The sequence below is a fragment of the Hetaerina americana genome, unplaced genomic scaffold (genome assembly GCF_022747635.1).
Source record: "Hetaerina americana unplaced genomic scaffold, ioHetAmer1.1.p SCAF_7, whole genome shotgun sequence".
Classification (NCBI taxonomy): Eukaryota; Metazoa; Arthropoda; class Insecta; order Odonata; family Calopterygidae; genus Hetaerina; species Hetaerina americana.
In genome coordinates, this window is record NW_027287316.1 from 18,610,826 (window position 1) to 18,632,899 (window position 22,074).

Consider the following 22,074-nt stretch of genomic DNA (forward strand, 5'->3'; position numbering starts at 1 on the left):
TTCAGATTGGAAATGGATATTGACGCAATGTGTAAGATCTCCACATGGTGTCTCCTACTAACGCGTAGTTGGTGCATTTTTAGTACTTGGTCAGTGAAATAATTTTATTAAAATGTTTCTCCATGATTACTGATGTGTCCCGCATTCAAAATACCTCCTTAGGTAAGAAATCATTAAAATTGCCAACATAGCCTATAATTTCAGCTTCGATCGTGCTCCTAATATTCGGTGAAATTAAATCTTTTTATTTCACTGAAACACTTTCCAAACTCAATATAACTACAGTGCAGGGGAACAATAGAATTGCCAGTTATAAATTATGGTACTGGTAAAACTATATGGCATAATTCAATTTGAGATTTATTATTAATGGTCATGTGCTCGAATATCGAAAAATTAAAGTAATATGCTTGACCAGATGAGAAATTAACGCTTCATTTAGCAAAGAGATAATTTTTGGCGTGATTAAAAGACTGCATGTGGACAACTGTCGTCCAAAATAATGTTCGCCTTAACCGAGCCCTGAAAAATGATGAATTCGGCACAATACTCAAGTATTTTACCTAAATAAATTATGCAGATACAAAAATAGCCAAGGGAGGCCATAAAAAGATATCTAAAAATCGGGGAAACGCTCTTACTCCTTGCTCATCATGCCCTCGTTTCCTCGATCCTTCTGGTTGCTAGAAATCCAGTTTTCTTTCTTCTAGATTATCCTCCTACTTCGGCGACTTCCGTTACAATGAATTAGATTCTTAATATTCATATGATTGTATTTCATTTTTAATTTTTCCCAGTAAATTCTTGGTTAAACCCTGCACGATTGAGGAAAAAGCAAGTTTGCAAAACCTCCAAATGTGAGCAAACCGCCGCGCGTAATTCAATTGTTTTATGTTGTTCCAGGTGTTTCCGATTGAAATTTCCTTCAATGTGCGTGTTGTAGTGATAAGTATTGTACGGCCAATTTCAACGCGTAGAAAGAATTCTTATATCTTTCAGCACAAACCAGAAGATGGAAAACGCTACTCTTGTAGAACTGGTTCCGGAAAGAAATTTATTAGACCCCAATTTTGCTGGTTACAAGCTATCTTTGGACCCTATACCATTGTATATAAGCAACTCACCATCAAGTAAGTAAATAAATTTAAATTTGTTGGCCCTTCTTGGCGTAATAATAACTCTTCATCGTCTCTTGCAGAAGTTGACCATGTCCTTCGGAGTGAAGAACAGTATTCTTTGCAGCATGTTAAATTGTTTGGACTGCATAATCATTTATTCTACGATCCGTGGAGTTTGAATGACGTTTACTTCGTTGACGAAAAGTGGATGGTGCAGCGGAATGTGCTGAATCGGGAAGTAAGTTAACCTGGTTTTCTGATTTCTTTTAGTGTGTCCACAGAGTTTATCTACGATGACATTATGAATTATTCCATCTTTAATAAGATATTTCTCTTGTATGTTCCTCTTGGTGAAGACGGGAAGACTTAAAGGTTTGACCGAAGTTTGGGAAATTCCTAGTAACCATGTGAGGCGCCCAGGTCATTATAATCCATCAGCATCATTTCCAGGACTTGATTTAGTGCTTCTTTCTGACGGAGCCGGTACTTTGCATTTGGTGAAGTCAGGTGGTCGTCAAGCGGCGAATGATGGCAGAAAGTGGCAGGTATTCGTCCCATCGCCTCCAAAGGCCATGCCTATCCATTAAGACCAAGTAAATGCGGTATGTTTCAAATCTGGTTGTTTATCTGCATTCCCATTTTGCTATGTGGATGACGTATCCTCTTAACCAGTGTTGAAATTCCGTTGAAGCATTCAAACATTATTGCAACGTTGTGATTATATGGATAAAATTTAGGTGTTAGGGAAATTTCACGCGTTATTATTTGGACGAAATGAGATAATCTTCGCATACACCGCGAAGATTTGCCATAGTTTATTCTCCACTATTGTGCTGATTATTTACAAGCTGCTGATGTATGACAGTCAAATATTTGTGAACTCCACTTAGTGTGGTTTATTTCGACATTGTTTTCTCAAATGATTCGTTCAGTATATGGGACTAAAAATTTTAAAATAGATTAGTGAAAACAAAGGGAAAGAATGGAAACACTAGGTAGTGTAACCAAACCTGGTATTCTCGAAAACGGAAAAAAATGATGCCCTTTGAAAACTGGATTTAGAAAGTAAAATCCGGAATTAAAGATAATTAATCTTTTTTATTGCAGTCTGAGGAGGAACTATTTTCATTGTTTCTATACCCCTAGAAAACTTATGCTGTAGGATCCCTGTTATAACTTCGGTCGAAGTATTTTTTACATTAATTTTACCCTTAGGTCAGTGGATTCTAAGCCTAGTCACCATTGTGTGAGGACACAAAAACCTGATGATATCATTGTTTAGGGTAGACAAAAAACCCAGGATATCATAGTGGCATCCCAAAAAATTGGATATAAGTGCTGAATTGTGAAATGTTTCTTTTGAATTTTGGTTACTTGCCACTACTATACTTTAGTAGTAGTAGTACTTTTACTAGAGGATTAAGAATTCCTGAAAATTTTAACACCTTCAACTCACTCTACCCTCCCCTAGTAATCAGCGAAAAACAGAGGGGCCCAAGTAGAGAATTTGATCTACAGGTGGGGGTCAGACAGCTGACTTGAGTGCTGTCAAAATGGCTCCATTCTGTTTTGCGTATTATCTGAGCAATAATCAAAATCCTTTTTGCATCCATTTGGTATTAAGTAAAAAATTAGAAATCGACTCTACTCATAACATTGTTTCCATCCGGATTGCATTGTTCAACTCATGAAGGTTTGAGTGAATCCCTGGTGCATTGATTTTTCATCAATAATTTTTGTAAATCATGATTGATGACAAAAATATTATGCTCATAGGAGTTTGTTTTTTGCTTTAAATTTGTTTTACATACCTGCATGACATGTTAGCCCAGTGAATAGTGTACTCTATGGTGGTGCACATTATGTACTTGAGGAGCCAGGTTCAATTCCTGATGACTGTGGACAATCCCAGGTCTCCCAATCTTTGTGATTTTTAGGCACCAGATCTTGGGAAACCACAGGCAAGGGAATAGCCTCCCTTACCTTAATACATGTACATTACACACACCTTATATGGCTTAATAAGAGATGAGCTCTGCCCAATTGATCTAACCTTTTTAATATTTTTACTGTGGTTATTATTGAGGCCTGGAAACTCCACTCCAAACACCCATACTGGTGTGTTTTATACCCTATTTTGCATCGATTTGGAATACAGTCAAAAGAGGGGAGTATATTCTAAAGTGATGGCAGCAATATTATCTACTTGCATGACAAAAACTTTCATTTCACTTTTAACTTTTCTTGGGGAAACATACTTTTCCGGTAACATCATCCTTGTTCCACAAAACCTAAGAATAAAAGGTCAAGATTAATGTATGTATGCAAATATATAGGAAGTGCGAAACAATATATGATGACTAGAGGAAATTCAAAAGAAGTATCAGGACTTCTTTTATTGACAATGCTATTGCTTTCAGAATCCAGGGGGATGGTCAGTGTGTAAATATAAATTGTATTCTATGGTTTCTGGCTCAACTTTGTGGGAGTTCATGTTCAGTAAATGAAGAACACATTGTATTTTTCCACTTTTCTTGGAAGAAAGAAAAAGTGGGAAAATATTTCATTCGATATATATAAATTGTATTGTGTTGTCTACAACCATTTTTACTTTTCTTTGGCCATTTGTGTTATTTTCATTATTTCATGACTACGGACTTGCAATACAATACACTTAGTAACTCTTGATTATGATTTATTGCATTGCTTGGTTGGTATATGTTTCAATTTTGAAGTTTTAACGGTGAATCAGTCAAGTAATATAAAATTAGTTGTTCTAATCTGTTGCAGGTGATAGATAATTAAGGCAGGGGGCATGCAGGCCTAAGTTGAATAATGCCTCTGGCTGACTCTGTGCTATATAAAATATTTAAGCAATTTGTGCACCTCTTGTTGGAAGTTAAGCATGCAACCTTATTATTAGTTGTAGGTAGTGTGTGAAGCACATAACATTTTTATCTTTGCTAGTGCTTTTATGTAACTACTTCTGATTCGTATTTCATGCTATAAAATTACATTAAGTACTCTGCGATCATTGAGAGCCTCTAGCAGTTTGATGAGCATTTTGTACAAAAATATTTATATAACTTTTCAGAAAGTGTTGTTATTTTAAGGCCATTTTTACCTTCAAATTTTTGAAAGCATGTATTAATTTGAAGGGTGTTTCAGTGTATGCCAAATATATATATTTAATGTTGAAATCGTTTTTGTATATAATGCAGATAGATAACTTCAATGGGTAATAAGTTACTGCAGTTTTTGTGTAGCTCTTTAACATGTGTTGTTCTTCTTGTGAAATAATAGGTTCTTCTGAGTGAGGAGGTCTGCGGGCCCGAGGCACCATTTGTTTTAGTTCATTCTTTGGTTGAAGATAGGGAGCTGAATGACTTGGGTGATGCACTCAGTGGACGTAAAGTCCATTGCTTATTGCTGCACGTGGAGGAGGCGAAGGAAGTTAAAGGACAGAGGAGCATCCCATCTAACGAAAGACTAGGACAGAACAAATCTCGTGCTACAGCATTTGTCACAGTCATTGAGTGGGTTACACTTCATGAAGGTACGTAAACCTTAGTAACCTTTGGTAATGATGCCGATACATTGAAACTAGTCGTACCTAATAAACATTTGGTGGAAATATACACAATTTTTTAGTTCAGTTACTTAGTAACTTTCATTAATTTGACTCCAATTCACATTTACTCTGGACGATCCTGGTTGATGCATGGTTGTATTATAAAATCTCTCTGTTATTTAATTGCCAATCTTTGAGTGCTTATTAAGATTTTAGATGTCACGGGTGAAAGTTAAGGGGTAAAGTAATTTGTGTCAAAAGTGTGGGGATATCCATAATCTCTGGACATTGTTTAGATTTTGGAATTATCATGTGTTCTGTTGCTTTTGTATTGGGAATGCAAAAATAACTTTTTGTGTACATTTTATTAAAATAAGTCATTTTAAACTAAAATGCTATTCTATAAGTGAAGCATGATTTGCAGTTAGTAGTAAACGTCCTGCATATCAAGATAGATGTATAAATATTTTTAATATTTCTTAAAACAACCTTTTAATATGTATGGCTTATTTCACTATTCTCAGACACATAAGATTAATATTTATTTAATCACATACCTAGGGTAACGTGGGAAAATGACAGCACTTTCAATACATGTGACCAGCTGCCACACAGTCTAGATTCAAAGAAAGTTCAAATTTATATTTCAGTCCTATTAAAGTTGCATTATATGGTCATGGGAAGGTGGTATTTTAATTTATTTTTATTCTTAATTATTTGGTGCTTTTAATTTTTTTATTATTTGAAATCAGCGAAGCAATTGTTTATTGACTGGGAATCACAATTTGCTCTCACAGTAATTCATTAATTCAAGTCCTCAGCTTTTTAGTCCAGTGGATTAACATGCTTTCTGGTCTGTCCAAAGGCTGTTGGTTCAGATCCTATTGATGGCATGTCTATAGTGTTGATAAATAACAAATTAGGTATCTATAGTTGGGTTGTGGTGGAGTCTCACCTCAGCCATTGATGCATTTTGAAATATTTCATTATATAAACTACTATTACTTTAGATGTGTTGAAATGTTAATGTCATTTTAGAAGTGTTAAGATAGGACACTGACACAATCCGTACCCATGACAAAAACAAATTTTAATTTACACTGCAAAACATTAAATAAGCACTTAAAAGTATTTCTTTCATAATGCTACATTATTTCAATGTTTGTTGAGAAAAAATGGACTGATTACCATAATATCCAACAGTTTAATGTTGAACTTGGGATCACCTCAGTACATTTTGGAGTTCTATTAAATTATGTAACTTTAAAAAAACTGGACGCTTGAAATCAAAGGAGCATTCAAAATGCTTTAAAATGTTCAATATTTGTAACTAGAAATAAATTTGTCAATTTTGCAGTTGAGAATTGTTTAAAAATGTTGGTGTTTTAAAAATTACACCTAATCTCAAGCTCATCATGATATAGTGGCTATATTTAGCACTTGTCAAAATATACTCAAAGTTTGTCATATTTTCCTCAAAATATGTTTTCTTCATGAAATTATTTTGGCATAAACATGCCACATATTTCACTTTTCTATCATGATAAAAAAATGTGCAAAATATAATGCACCTAGGCATTGCATTCATTTGTTATGATTATTTTTATAGCAGTGTCATTTATAATTTTCTTACGGGCATTTTTGTTGAATTTTAATTTACTTCTGAGGAATAATAGTTCCTGTATCCCATTTTGTGAAATTGTAGCAAAAGGTTGCCTTCCAATTATTGCTTACAAATGGTGATAAGTTATTTGGTAGTTTTTGAATATTTTGTCTTTTTCTGCAGCAAAAGATATTGTTGGATTTTTTAGGCTGAAGTAAAAATGATTCCATTTACATATTTTGGAAAATATGAGCCGGGAAGTAATTACATATTTTTTAGGAAAGTTATGCATATTTTTACTTATTCATTTACCATTTAGTACATCATTAAACACATAAGAGAGATTTACTCTATAGATTTCCTCATCAACTGTAGGGATTGTTTCTCAAAAACCCCATAGTTGACAATATCATGGTTGGTGAACCATGAACAAAATGGGAAAACTGGGTTAGATTTGATAATCTACTTAACTGTTGAATAAATCTGCATAATTTTACTCTTAATGAAAGACTCTACTAGTAATTTAGAATGTGAATATTACCCTACCTCTTTAATAGTAATCTGGTATGATAATCAGCAGCTATGTTGTAAGAGAATGCCTTTGGCTTTGAAATTCTGGCAAAATGTGCTTACCTGATTGCTAGAACTTAAGATGAAATAACGTTTGTACATAAATGGTTTCCTTCCCATTTGAGCATAACTAATTTATACGTTGTTATCTTAAAGTACCAATTTTTTTAATAGTGCCATGCTGTTGGCAAAGTGTTTGAAGTTCCAAGTATGACAAGTGATAAAAGTTGCTATTTGAAGTCCCTAGGCAATTAAAGAGTGAAATGAAGCCTCATTGAAATAAAAACCATCTAACCTTGCACAATTTTCAAATATTTCATTCTTGTTGGTTGCTTCTCTAAGGTTGGAGTTCTTTATCCTCTCATCATAGGTGGCTGTCTTCACAATCTGTGAGAAGGAAATGTGTTGAAGGGACAATGTAGGCTGAATACAAGTAAAATTATTATTTCAAGCAGAAAGAGAAACTTTATGACCTCTCTTTCATTTGTCTTCTCTTCCAGAAAACATATTTCTGCCGTATACTTATCAGGCTTCTCACAGTGTTGATTTAAAGACATACTTAATTATTAATTAATGCAGAGATACAGTGAACTGTTTAAGAATAAATTGGCCCTTAAATGTGTAATTCTGTATTATGAATTTCACTCCTTAGTATGTTGGAGTTATATTATCCTGAAATATACCATAATGTCTGTCCTGTCCATTCCCTGATATAAGTCTCATTGTAAGTATTTCCTCCATAGGGAAGGATGGTTCTTGGTCAGTTGGACGTATAAGGAAGCTTTGTGGGTCAGCCATTCCAGATTATGCCACCATTGAGGCTTGTGGCACGGGTGTGGTTATAAGTAGTGAACATCCATTTGCTTTTATTGAGGACACTGAAAATCCTCTCCTTCAAGATGAAGAAATTAAGGAAGTAAAGAATGAGGATGAATTAATGTATTCTGACGTTAAGTGGCAGCAGGATGCTGAAGAAGTTAGGGTGACCATTGCGCTTGCATCTGGAGAAGAAAATGTTAAACTCGGTGATGTGTCAGTGAGTGTGGTTGATGGGAGGAAAGTGTGCATCCAAGTATCTGAACATACAGTGCTCCATGGAGTTACCCTGCATTTCCTTGATCATGACCTTACCACATGGGAAATAAAAGACAATAGGTAAGTTAAATTCCCCATGTGGATTCCCCTACATTTTCGGTATCTTTTTCAAACTTGGGGAAGATATTAAAATGGGACCGTTCTTTTTTTAAGTTGCTGTATGTTGTTTGTATTTAGTGGAAATAAGATATCACCTGCCATTTGATCCTGTAGTAGTGTGGACTTCATTAAGGGTGCTTTATATTTTGATTGGTGGCTGCACAAGGCAGTCCTGCATTTTCAGTTGTGCCCTGTAATGTTACTGTTAGCTTTGACATTTGTTTAATTTTGATAATGCTACATCCTGTTAAGATTTAGATTCTAAACCCCTATTTGGAGAAGTGTAAATCAAAATTCTGCTAAAACTTGTGTATTTTTGGAGGTGGTAAATTTTTGTTGCATTTGCGAACTAACTTAAACCAAAAATACAGGTTCACATTTATTGCATATTTGAAACTATTTGTTGTAGAGAAATACATTATTTGAATCGAGGCCTATGTGTAGTTTCAAATATTTTGTGTATATGATATCTTCTTCCATTGAAAATAACCATACGAGGTCAACGCTGTGAGAAATGCAAAATATTCTTCTGTCCATGAAGCCACCATAAGTACCAAATGATGATTGGTCAAAATGTTACTGAGATTGAAATTGTGCTTTTCTCATAATTTTCTTGTATGAAGAATTCGGCCCACATCATGTAAATAATCTAGGATACCAAAGTCAACAATGTGAACATACTCGTCAGTTTTGATGTGGTATCCATAGATATCCAAATGTGCTAATTGATGGCTCCATAGATTGGCTCCAATTGCAGATCAACAAAGGCCTACCAAAGTAGTATGTACTAGACCTGGCCGACTACTGTCTATTGTATTCAAATTTCCTCTGGGACAAATTTGATTTGCATCAAACTTCCCTGGGGTCAGGAATAGCCATGGGCTGTCCCTTGCCATGGCAAACCTCTACTTTGAAGGATTCGTGCAAGAATCCATAAAGTCATCCAAAAAGAATCCAACTATGTATATGTTTGAGATACCTGGATGATACTTTCTTTGGGTGGCAACACGGTAAAGACTTCAAGAAGTTTCTTGAACATCCAAACTACCTGCATTCCTCCTTAAAATCAACAATGAAATTAGACGAAGATGGCCTGCTGGCATTCCTTGACATCCTGGTGAAGAATGAACTGGATGGGAGCCTAGGGTATTTGACTTTTTCAAAAATAACCATATTGACCTCTATTTTTCTGCACTCTCTGGGAAAATATATGGTGGACTAGAAGAAAAAAATGACATGCTCTTCATTTGAATCTAAAATTAATGACTAATGAGGCAATTTTTTAAAATTAATGGCTTTCAATCTTTTATATATTCTGCAAGAAGGTAAAAAATTGTACATCACATCTGTGTGTATCAAAGAAACAATAGTGCAGTCATTTGGGCCTGCCAGGTATTACACTGCACAGCAACTGCCTTACTACTGATAATTAATAGGTACCTACTTCTTTACCGGTGAGAATACTGTGGTGGACAAATATTCCTCAATAGGAATTATTTTTTTCCTTACACTAGTTACTAACTGATAATTCCCTGTATTATGAAGTAAATTTAGAATGTTTCCTCAATGGAAAGTATTTTTAACTTTTGCGTCAATCTGTTTTTTTGTTAATACTGGACAAATATCATTCCTTAGCAGGGTCATGGTAACTTCCTATTCAAAGCCATAATGAGCATGCATCATTTATCATATTATTATCATTAAATAATCTACCGGTTAAGGTAGATTTTGGATGGACACAACTTCCAAATAAATATTTTATTACTCCTAACAAAAAACAAAATCCAGCATCCTACTGTACATCAGGTCCCTCTTCATCTCTGAGTACTTTCTTCCTCCCTTCATCCCGTCCAACATCCCTATCCTGTTCCTTCCCTTTCCTCGTTTGCCTAACATTCTCCCCTCTATTAAAGTCTTCAACATCCCACTGCTGATCAATATGCCCTTCATCCATTTTTCCTGCCTCCATATAAAGCACCCCCTCTTTTCTTTTCACCGTTTTATATTTACCATGCATGTTAAGATTTAGATTCAGGGGCATGCTCTAACCAAGGGATAGTAATTTATATGAATAGCAGAGTTTAAAAACAAATGAACCTTCCAACATCATTTGTCAAATTACCATGTAGGATGTTTACATTTTCATTGTCTGATTAGTTAATTAATTGCAAAATATGCACATTATTAATTTTACTTTATGTGAATGGTACTGATTATTGTATTTCTTTTGCCCGTAAAACTTGATTTTGACACACATTTACCATATTCTGTGGACGATTGCTTTTTTAACTGGTGGATATGCATGTCTCATGTATATACCTATGGTTTACAGCATGTATTTGTATTTTCAGACTAGAAGTGTGCTTTCACAAGTTGGAAGAAGGACAAATGTGGAGCAACCTGTTTGCAGAAGGTGGTCCAAAATGCACTGAAGAAGTTGACCCTAAGCTGCATGAGGAAATTAATAACCGTCTCTCACATCTAACATCGGAAACTATGGTATGAACTGACTTACTGTTAATATTCCTTAGAGTCTTTATAAATATCCATTCTTGATGCTGTGGACTCATTATTGTTGACATGTCATAGCAGCTAAAATTCAGGACCCTTTTTACTTCCCCTTATTAAGTAATTAATTTTACACAAAATATTTTCATACCAGAATATTGATTTCATGATTTTACCTAGAAGTACAGATTTTGTGATCCCCTGCAGACCTTGACCATTTTCCAAATTAAGTCTTTTTGAGTGTCCATGTGTATGTTTGCAAATGAATATGTTGTTAGTGTTTATTTGGACATTTTTGCCAAAATTTATTAATATGGCCTTCACAAATTATAATTGTGGTAGTGCATTGAAAGTAGAACTGATATTTTGTATATATTTATCTATCATAAGTAACACTTGATGCTTATGGTCAGTTTTTATTCAATCCATTTGGTTGGTTAAAACTTTATTTTTAATAGCATTAAGTTCAGGCATTGTCCATACATTGAATGCTTTTTGTCAATGTTTTCCCTAAAATTATAGTTAAAAATATTTCTCTTAATTAGACTTTCTACCAAATATTCCTATTTAAGTTGATATTAATTCATGCTTTTGTGTAGTAGTAAAAAAAAAGTTCTTAATTATTTTATATAGATAATCAGTCAGTCTTGTAATTTCAAAGTGTATTTGTTTACACATCATAGGGATGTTTTCTATGACCCATGGTGTTTACAAGGTAATATTTATAGGTCTGGGCTTCATTGAGTTGATTTCGTTTATGAACTCATGTGTGTGCCTCTTCCAGTCATAAATTGTTGAATCTGGGCAGTGCAGCTTTTTAGAGCAGGCATTCAGTAAGTGGTGACCTAAATTGATTTCACATGGGTATTAGATGGGATATAATGGAAATGGACCTTAGAATGAGTGTGTATTCATTTTTAAGCAATATTAGATTTATTTTTACCACAATTTTTCCATGCATATTCTTTTGAAAGTCCCAAGTTAAATCTTGAGTGCATGACCTTTTGATTTCTCTATTGATTTTTTCCTTTCTATTGTAAATAAACAAGAGGGATAAATAGAAATTTGATGAAACTAAAGAAAAATTATTAACGCTATCAGATATACTCATAAGGTTCCAGAAAATATGGTACAAACAGTTTATTTATCCCTAGAGAGATATTATTTGCCTAATTTATTTGAAATAGGAGAGACTGCTCTGAGAAAAAACTGGGCAAACACTGAAGAAAAAAACAGGTTTATTTTCTGGGATACCTACTTCTATAATTTTTAAACGATTCATTATTGATTTATTTGACAAAAGATGTAAAAACATGAAACATGTAGTTTTGCACGGATGCAGCATTCATCAAACTAAGATAAATATTTCAAAGTTAAGCAGGCAACCGGAAGGAAGTATCTATCTCCCCAGGGTTACAATATTCTCCCATCAACCAATTTCCCTGATATTTCTGATACTTTTCTCTCAGGCAAAAGGGCTACACATATTATTTCAGAATGCAAATGAACATTGTAAATATATAATTTTTGTGTAGTTGGATTTTCAGTAATTAAAGTCAAGCTGATCGAGGGGAAAAGACTTCCTCAAAATTTTTGCCCTGGCATTTTAGTGAAAGAGAGGTGTTCAGAGTACTAGTGTTGTTTTTGTTTATCCAGCACAATCTAAAAAAAAACTAGAGATATAGAGTTAATGGAAATCATATTCCTAGATTTAGCTAAAATACATAGAAGGAATTTGCATATCCTGAGTTCAGTATTAGAATGTCATTAAAAATTCATTATAATGTATTTCAGAAAACAATAGTAGTTGTTAGTTTTTTATGTTTAATTTAATTGACACAATTGTCTTTCACTCTGCCCTACGGCTAAATACTCTAAACTTTGCCAGTTTTCAAGCAATTAGACCAATTTAGCATTATTTTATTTATTGGAAAGGATAAATGTATTCATTTTTCAGTCCCAGGTTTGGTTAACTGTAGCCCTGCTAATCTTTGCTATCCAGTGGCAATCAAGATTAATTATATGGATTATCAGGGGCCATCAATAGTGTAATAGGGAGAGACAAAAAGTAGTATGAAGGGTTCCATGGTCATATGAGGGAAGTTCATGAGAATTTTGCCAACTACTTTGTATCCTGGCTTTTTAGATATGTATTGCTGTGAAGTTCCCAACTATATCCAAAAGATTATGCAAGCAAATACAAAAACAAAAAAAATATTGAGCAATGCAATTATTTTTCCAAAATACTGCTAAAACAGTACTTGTTTGTCTGTGTTGGTGACACAGAAATTGAGTTGCAGAACAGGACCCACAGAAGCATTTTCTAGCTAGATATCCAGCCTTTTTTATGTGAAACTGTAGTTTAACTATCACCCTACTGTACCATCTACTTGATTTACTAAGATATAAGTGATATTTAAAAAATAACGTAAAAACTTCTAATTGATACATGGTATAGCACCTTTTCATTCAATTATGTTACTAGCCACATACTGGTGCCGATAAACAACATTCTTAAAAAGCAGATGATAAGACTTAAATACCACCCTGTTAAAATGATGACTTCATGTGTCGAGGTAATACCAAGGTTCCTGTTTTCGCTGTAGTGTATTACTCAGAATCTGAATGCTGGACCCTCTATATAATGAATAGTTTCAGGCATAACATTGGAATCCTTCCATAATGAATAATGTTAAAACAAAACTTTGTTACTCTACATTAAGCAATAAAGCTTATTTTCATGTAAAGTTACAAAGTTTTGTTTTAACATTATTCTAAACCCGTCAGTCAGAAAGTCTACACTATTTTTAAAATGAGAGGTAGAACATCACTGTACAATTAATATGTGCCAAGTTATCTCTGGCAACACATATATGAATGCGCACTAATTGAAAAATGGAGGTGAAAAAAATTATAATTGGGATCTTTTCTTCTTCTTTACACTTTCCAGCAGTCATTCCGGAGAAGCCAAGTTCAATTGAAGGCAGACTCCAATATTCTGCCATTGCGTTGACCCCATGAATGAATGTGAATGCTTCTCTGTCTCCATATCACTTATTTACATTAAGATAATTTTATCATTACATATTTCACATGGGGATCGGGATGTTGCGGTGGCTAACATATAGGCTTCCCACTGAGAGGGCCTGGATTCAAATCCTGGAGACAATTTTTTTTTTGAGGTATCCCGATCCCTACTTGAGGTGCTTTGTGGAGAGCACTTTGAGTGAGTACGCCGTCCGTCGGATGGGACGTTAAACTGTGGATCCCTTGGTGCCTTTTGACAAGAATAGGCTAATGCTGATGCAGGGTTTCTCTCCACCCTTCATCCTTTCCCATCCATCCCTAATGGTGCAAATGGCCTTAGCTGTCGGTCGCCTCCCATAAAAACTACAACTACACATTTCATGTGAAGATTTTTCTAATTACTCTTAATTTTTTTTTAGAATCCTCAAGTTGGTTCAGTCCCTGTTTTTAATTCAGAAGAGTTGGAGGAGTGTGACGAAGCCCCTTCCAATGCAGCAACATTATGTAGATTTGATGGGGAAGCACATATAGCATCTCACAAGGTAAACAACATTTTTATTGTGTAAAAATTTTGTTTAAAAATGTCGATGGGTTTTTTCTCAAATTGTCACCAAGAATGTTTATTAAAACTTAAACTCATCCAAGGCGTATTGTTAATGGTGGCAAACTAAATTAATATAGCATTAGACTAGTGATTAATGTGATCATTTTTTTTTAAATTTGTCCCGATAGTAATCCAATAGTTTCCAAATATATCATAATGCTCTATTTGTTATACTTGCAAACCTGCAAAAGCCTGTTAACATCATCTCGCAGCACTCAAAACAAAAAAATCTAATTACTTTGGCTGAGGTGGTTACTAAGTGGTACCAGAGGGAAGCATCTAAGAACTTGAGCTCTACAGCCTCGCAAATTAACAAAAAAATTTGAAAACTCATATAGCCGTAATAAGTTAGCACCGCTCGTCCTGCTGTGAAAACCAAATGTTTTTGGTTGGGATGGTTTGAGGGAAAAGAAATTCCATGACACTGACCAACCAAAACTACTTAAACAGATCACCCTTCTGCGGTAGTGTGTGGGAATGTTGCTTCCTCGCCAGTGACCAACTACAGACTCAAACACTCAAACATAATTGGGATCATTCACAGGGTTAAAGGGACTCCATTAAGGATATCTGGGCTGATGAAGATACTACCTTGATCAAAAAGTTCCCGGAATAACCACCGTGTGGCGCTCCCATCGTTCCGATTTGAGTTCTGTTTTTTTTTGTTAAATTGGTACATCTGTTGTTGATATTCCCTTTAAATCTTAGTGTCATAACTTGACATTTGTAAAAGTTACGGTCGGTTTTCGGTATGTCCATCAGTGCTTCCTGCGATTTTTCCATTACTTCCTCTCGGCTGCTAAAACGCGTTCCCCGTAATGGTTTTTTACTCGATTGAACAGAAAGAAGTCACAGGGAGCCAAATCAGGTGAATTCGGTGGCTGTTGGATGGTATTTGTTGCATTTTTCGTCAAAAAATTACGAATAATGATAGCACTGTGCGACGGTGCGTTATCATGGTGCAAAATTCACGAGTTTTCTGCCCACATTTCTGGTCTCTTTCGGCGAATTGCTTCACGCAAACGTCTCATAACGCCCAAATAATACTCTTTGTTTACTGTCTGGCCTTCTGGCAAAAATTCATGATGCACTACACCGTTGTAATCCATGAAAACCGTCAGCATTGCCTTCTTTTTTGACTGAAAACGACGTGGTTTTTTTGGTCTCGGCTCATTTGGTGAACGCCATTCACTTGCCTGATGTCTGGATTGCGTGTCGTACTCATAAACCCACGTCTCGTCTCCAGTAATGATCCTTTTGATGAATGTGGGATCGGATTCAGCCTCGCAAATCATGTCTTTTGCGACGTCAACACGGTCTCTTTTTTGCATGAAATTGAGGTCTTTTGGCACCAACTTTGCTGCTACACGACGGAAACCCAAATCATTAACCACAATGTCTTGGGCGGATCCATAGGCAATGTTCAAGTCCTCCGCTATTTCTCTGATGGTTAATTTGCGGTTATTGACCAACATTTCTTTTACTTTATCAATTTTTTCACCGACTTTCGATGTCGATGGTCTGCCACTGCGTTCATCATCTTCGATTGACTCACGACCACTTCTGAACCGCTCGTGCCACTGGTAAACGACCGTTTTTTTTAGAGAATCGTTGCCGAAACACTTTTCCAACATTTCCAACGTCCGTGCGCCACTAAATCCGTTTTTTACGCAAAATTTAATACAAGTTCGTTGTTGCAAATTTAAATCCATTTCTGAAATTGTAAAAAATCGCCAACACACACAGAGATAGATGTACTCTTGGCTACGTAACTTTTGCAAATGTCAAGTTATGACACTAAGATTTAAAGGGAATATCAACAACAGATGTACCAATTTAACAAAAAAAACAGAACTCAAATCGGAACGATGGGAGCGCCACACGGTGGTTATTCCGGGAACTTTTTGATCAAGTTAGTATATATACTATCCGTGACTGTTTATGGGAATAAATTCCATGCCAGGGACAACCACAGAGCTGATACACTCACAAGCACTCAGGAGAACACTCACTCACACATTCAAAAAGGGCCTCCCTAGTGGGAGGAAAATTCTCAAATTGAGCAAAACTAGCAAAAAAAACCGGGAAAGACAACTGTGTGTGTCAGATACGCTTATTTCGACTACAATATAGCCCTCCTCTGAAATCTGAAGGAAAAAAGCACTTGCAACAAAAAGTTATAAGGGAATCAGGAAACTGACAAACTTTCAATATATACACTAAGCTAAAGAGGTTAAGGCATAAATAGGCAGAACCAAATGTGATAAAGGGGAGAAAAATGAGGCTTATTTGAGAGGGGATATTTAAGGGGGTTGGTAAAAGCAACATTAGAAGAACCAATGACGGTAAATGGGGGGGGGGGGGGGGAATGAAAGGAAGTGAGGTGATTGAGGTGAAGAGGGGAGCATTAAAAAAAATGACAGGGAATTTGAAATATTTATTTTAAAATAGAGAAAAGGGATGAGTAAGGATTAGGTCCATCATCATTATTAATAACGTTTGTTTTAAATTTGTGGATAAAGAGGCTTTTATAAGTGCCAAGTAAATAATCAGTTGTTTGTTTGATGAAATGAAGATTTTTTTCTGATGTTTCATGTCCTACATTGCGCAATGCTGGACTTTTCCAGTCTGTTATATTTAAAATGGGCCATGTGTTCCTTGAATTTCATCTTAATGTTTCCCTATGTTTGTCCCACATAGGAAACATCACATGAGGAACTGGGTATTTGGTGATTCCTAATTTATTGACAGTGTCAATCTTGTCTTTGGTTTTCCCCAACAAATGTTTAAGATTAATATTGTTACTGAAAGAAATCTTTGTATTAACTTCATTGCAACAATTTCAGTGTGTAAAAATCATTCGCCTTGACTGGGATTCGAACCCAGATCCCTCAATATCCGGTCGAGTGCTTTAGCCACTTAAGCTACCGAGGCATCCTCTTAAACTCTGAAACTTTTGGGCTTTTAAAGGAACAAGATGTTGTAACGAAATACCGTACATACAATGTCACAGGCATTCGTAGTCGTGCACGAGGCCCCACAGTCCACAAGGTTAAAGCCAACTTTTAAATACTTATGGTGTTTATACTTTGACAAATTCCAAAGAAACTGCGGGAGATGCCACAACAGTAACTTTTAACGGAGTCATCCGCTAATGTGTATTTCAATGCAACAATTTCAGAGTGTAAAAATCATTCGCCTTGACTGGGATTCGAACCTAGATCCCTCAATATCCTTTTTCCTTTAAAAGCCCAAAAGTTTCAGAGTTTAAGAGGACGCCTTGGTAGCTTAAGTGGCTAAAGCACTCGACCGGATATTGAGGGATCTGGGTTCGAATCCCAGTCAAGGGGAATGATTTTTACACTCTGAAATTGTTGCATTGAAATGCACATTAGCGGATGACTCCGTTAAAAGTTACTGTTGCGGCATCTCCCGCAGTTTCTTTGGACTTTGTATTAACTGTTTTAAATATATTTTCTACACCTTTACTCAAATGAGGATGGTAAGGAAGTTTAATGTAGTGGAAGGGCTCTTGTGTGTGGGTGGTGGAATTCTTCATGGGTCTCTTAAAGTTATGTCTTTTCAATATATTAACTATTATAGACCTATTAAAGCCATTTTGTATGGCGATACTTTTAATATTCTATAATCCTTTCGAATAATTACTTTTATCAAGTGGGATATTAACCAGTCTGTGGAATAGTGCATGAAAAGAAGAGAGTTTGTTACTTTTGGGAACAAACTAATCATGGTGAATGTAGTTGTCTGTGTCTGTAGGTTTACGGTATACCTCATAGGTGAGTTGTTATCATTCCTAATTAAAAGAAGTGAGTGGTGCCAACTTATCATGGCTATATGTTTTCAATTTATTTTGTTTCGAGGCAAACAGGTTCAAATTTGCCGACCCGGGTGGCGGCGGGGTAACGTCCCTGTCTACCATTCCAAGGGTCGTGGGTTCGATTCCCGCCTAGGTGAGTTTCCCTCCATTTAGGGCTTGGGTGTTTGTAAATGTGACCATTGTTATCGTTGTTAATAGTTCGATGTAAATGCCAACATGTGCTGTTTTCGGACTAATACTGAATAAATAAATAAATAAATAAAAATTTCTGAATTGAGTTTAGCGGTTTTGTTGTGCTTCTGTAAATACCTAAATTGTAAACTAAAATTAACAACAGCTTGCCTATGGAACTAAAAAGTTGAGAATTATTAGAAACCATATGTACAACTTAATGTTGACTAAGAAATACTTAATTAGTGTTTCCAGGCAATTTCTGAAAAGTCATAGCGTTTTTTAAAACTGTATGGTGCCTGGATTATTTGCAGTTAAAGAAAAACTAGAGAAGAAAAATGCAACTTGATAGTTAACATTTGAATCTAAAGGGCTAATTAAACAGCTTTCCAGTTGTTTCGTGATGAAAAATATTAAGATTGGTCTTTAATTATCAAAGCAATCTTTTTGAAAATTGAGTGATGAGTAAAAGGGTTAGTTTCCTGTCATAATCTAAAACTATTATGATTATTCGCTATCGAAAAAAATACAGGAAGACGAGTATTGTTATGTGCATTAGATTTCTGTCAAGTAGTCTATTGTGGTAAATGGTAATGGCAAAAGGTAGAGGAAATGATAAAAGAGGCATGGGAAGAACTAGATAGGAAATAAAGTCTGAAGGGACTTCATAAAACTAGTTATGTTTGTGGATGATCAAGCTTTAATCAGCCAATCAGCCAAAAGTTCAGGCAAGTATTTTTGAGTATGTTAGAAAGATAGTGTCATTGTTTTAGGATTAGACTCAATTAAACAAAACCAAGGTTAGAAGGTTTTTAAGAAAGTGGAAGGCTGAGTTAAATCTTAAAAAAGTAGGATTAAAACCGAGCCAAAAAAAACAGTTAACCTATCTTATATGTATTTTGGACCAAGATGCTCAAAGTATTTGGGACATTAGAAGAAGAATTGCATTAGGCCAAGAAGCTTTCACAAGGAGAGAAATGATGACAAGGACTTAGAATAAGGATGTTAAGAAAATACTCACAACTTTGACTTGGAGTGTGGTATTCCAGTGCTCTGAAACTTGATCGTTGAAGTAAGGTGGTGGTTGTAGTTTGGAGACTTTTGAGGTATGGGTTTGGAGAAGGATGGATAAGGTAAAGTGGACATAAAGAAAAACAAGCAAAGAATTACTAGGCATGGAGGGAGTGTGTTTTCTGGAGAAATCCAAAGGGCGCAGGAAAGGTGGGTGTATAAAATTTTAATTGGGGGTGAAATGATGAAGACTCGAGTAAAGGGGAGAATGTTTGGCAGATTAGGAAGGAAAAGGATAGATATGTTATTTGAAATGAAGGGAGATAGAAAGTACATGGGATTGAAGGTTTTATTGTAGTGTTGGGTGAGGATTAGAAATCAGCTGCTGTTAGTGTGTGTGCCCATCCAAAACTTACCTTCATCTGTGAAATGCCAATAATAACAGTAATCTATATTGGTTGATAAAGCTATCACTGCTATGGAAAAATTAAAGATTAATGCAATGTTAAAAATCATGCCATTATAGAAAGATAAATTGGGATTACTTTGTAAAGTTCATGTCTGATATGACATAGAAATTAACTAACTGGACTGGTTTAGTAATCTTTGTATGCAGTTACACATTTTTTTCGATTCTTATTTTATAAAAGATTTCTAATTCTATAGAGGTCTATTTTGTCAAAACATATTTATTATTTTGGTAATTTGTAATGGGATGTGTTTTCTTTCAGGCGTGCATTTCATCTAACCAGTGGCTGTTTAATGTGCAAATGGGTCCAGATGTTACACAAGCCCTTTGCCTCAGACATGGTCCAGATGGATTGCTCTGGCAACCTATGAAATCGGACAGCCCTCGATCTAAAAATGAGTCCTCAAATGAGCCGAGGAATTGGAGCTGCTCTCATGTTGCTTCCTTTGTCTCTTTTGGGTATGTCCAGGCATCAAAGCAGAGGAAGAAATTCATTGCCTGTGCTCCTGGTAAGCTGCACTCTTTCATTAGCACTCTTGAAGAAAATTCTTATGTAGTGTCATATGATTGTGAACATAGCCAACTCGTAAGGGCTTCATAGCAAACTCCTTTCATGGTGTCTGCTAACTGAGCACAGTTAGAAAACAAAAGTAATTTTGCTCTTCTGGAAAATTCTTGGAATAAGGCGGTGAAAAAATTGATGTTCGATTTGTTTTACATAGGAGAGTTCCCTACTTGTCATTTTAAGATGTTTTCAAGGATGCTGCTGGCGTATGCCTAGGTGTGTCTGTTATTCTTCTCAGCCCTTGGCCTCCTCTAATTTTTGAGAGGCACTCCATTGAAATTGCACAAATTTAGGCAGTGGGTTTATCTGAAAATAAGTTTAAATATTTTTTCTCAAAATATTTTTATATTCTAATAATTTAAAAAAATTTTTAATGCTTACATCGATTTGTGATTTTTGTTACTCTAAGGAAGCCTTTCATTTTATTTCTCAGCCGTCTAGTTGCCAAATATGATTTTCTTTTACTTGTGAGTGATCTGGTTTGTTGATGAGAATCATTAATTGCAATAAATAAATAAATACATGTATATATTATTATTTTCCTTATTCAGGGATACAATTTCGTGAAACAATAGTTCCTAATTTTTCAAAATTTTGGTTTCTCATTCCAGGAAATTCATGTTCCTCAAAGGGATGGTTCAATATCAATAACTTATCATTACATGAAAAGTTCTAATCACTCTTTATAATGCCATACTCTGGCCAAATAAGCAGCCATCATATGATACAAAAGGGTGGTCATGATATGTGACTTATTCATTCAATTACCTGCATAAGGATTAATTATTCAGAGTATTGTAGAAATTTCTAGGCATTCATTAGAGATTAAATTGATCTAATATTTATAGGACTTAAGTTGGATAAAATGTTAATAATAATCACAGGTATTAACTCTTAACAAGATGATTTACCAGAAGTTTCAAGGTTTAAATGTCATTATAGCACCATTACAGTTCAATCATAACTACATATTTAAAGCAAAGAGGGCAGTGAAACAATTATCTCATAAGGAATATTATTTCATGTGACTTCTCTCCTCTGTTTCATCAGTTAAGTGACTTAATTCTATTTCTAATTTGTTGAGTTTTGAAAAACTGGTTTCAACCTCATTTCCCTCTTTAAAAATCCATCAAAGTTGTAATCAAATTATTCAGTCCAGTCTTGGATACAAGTTCATGTACTAATTTGCAGAAACTGAAAATCTTTATGAATTTATAAAAAATCATGATCACCTATGAAGTGCTATTGCTACTTAGTTGAAAGAAGTTTGTATAATGGTTGATAACCTAAATAAATGGAGTTGAAAATTTTAAATACAATGAAAATAAATAATTTAAAAAATTTGTCGTATTTGTTTGAGATAAGTTCTCAATTTTTTATCCTGAAATATCATTGTTATCTAATTTCAGATGCTTCATATGTGGCAGTTTGTGAAGCAAGTCAGTATGTTTATATTTATCGGCAGCCTGCTCAGCTTGCCGGAGATGGTCAATTGAGGAACCGTCGAACAGGGGAGCAGATAAACAGAGTAGCAAGACAGCATCTTATTTCCTTACCAAGCTCACAAGAAATTCTTGGTGTTCATGCATCTGTGTCCACACTATATTTGCTGTTAGAGGATAGGCTGTTAGCTTACTTGATAAATGAGTGACCGCTGAAAGTATTTCAGCAACCCTCTTACCTATGGTGCCAAAGGCATGATTTTGACTCATAATATTGTAACATCTGCTTCAGTGGTAGCATCAGAATTAACAAAGATTCTTAAAATGTCTGGCCACATTTTAACATGGCAATATGTTGATTTTCAAATAAATATTTAATTCAA

At 35.1% G+C, this 22,074-nt stretch overlaps 1 protein-coding gene across 2 annotated transcripts; it reads left to right on the forward strand.

The window, feature by feature from the left end:
• Window positions 1-908: 908 nt before the first annotated feature.
• LOC139696340 (nudC domain-containing protein 1) lies at window positions 909-22,057 on the forward strand. Of its 2 annotated transcripts, XM_071595059.1 has the most exons (9): window positions 909-1,130; window positions 1,199-1,356; window positions 1,475-1,663; window positions 4,422-4,674; window positions 7,606-8,017; window positions 10,408-10,555; window positions 14,011-14,133; window positions 19,947-20,193; window positions 21,659-22,057. In XM_071595059.1, exons 1-9 carry the CDS (start codon window positions 1,013-1,015, stop codon window positions 21,898-21,900), a joined length of 1,890 nt encoding a protein of 629 aa, XP_071451160.1. In that variant the 5' UTR covers window positions 909-1,012; the 3' UTR covers window positions 21,901-22,057. The 2 variants fall into 2 exon arrangements, with proteins under 2 accessions (XP_071451160.1, XP_071451161.1); XM_071595060.1 differs by lacking the exon at window positions 909-1,130 and having other exon boundaries at window positions 1,271-1,356; window positions 1,444-1,663.
• The last annotated feature ends 17 nt before the right edge of the window (window positions 22,058-22,074 follow it).

Excerpts from the sequence above, each read along its gene's own strand:
- LOC139696340 (XM_071595059.1), top strand. The coding sequence starts at position 1,013 with ATGGAAAACGCTACTCTTGTAGAACTGGTTCCGGAAAGAAATTTATTA. Across the intron at positions 4,675-7,605 it reads GTGGGTTACACTTCATGAAG|GGAAGGATGGTTCTTGGTCA; the intron begins GTACGTAAACCT and ends TTTCCTCCATAG. Across the intron at positions 8,018-10,407 it reads TGGGAAATAAAAGACAATAG|ACTAGAAGTGTGCTTTCACA; the intron begins GTAAGTTAAATT and ends TTGTATTTTCAG.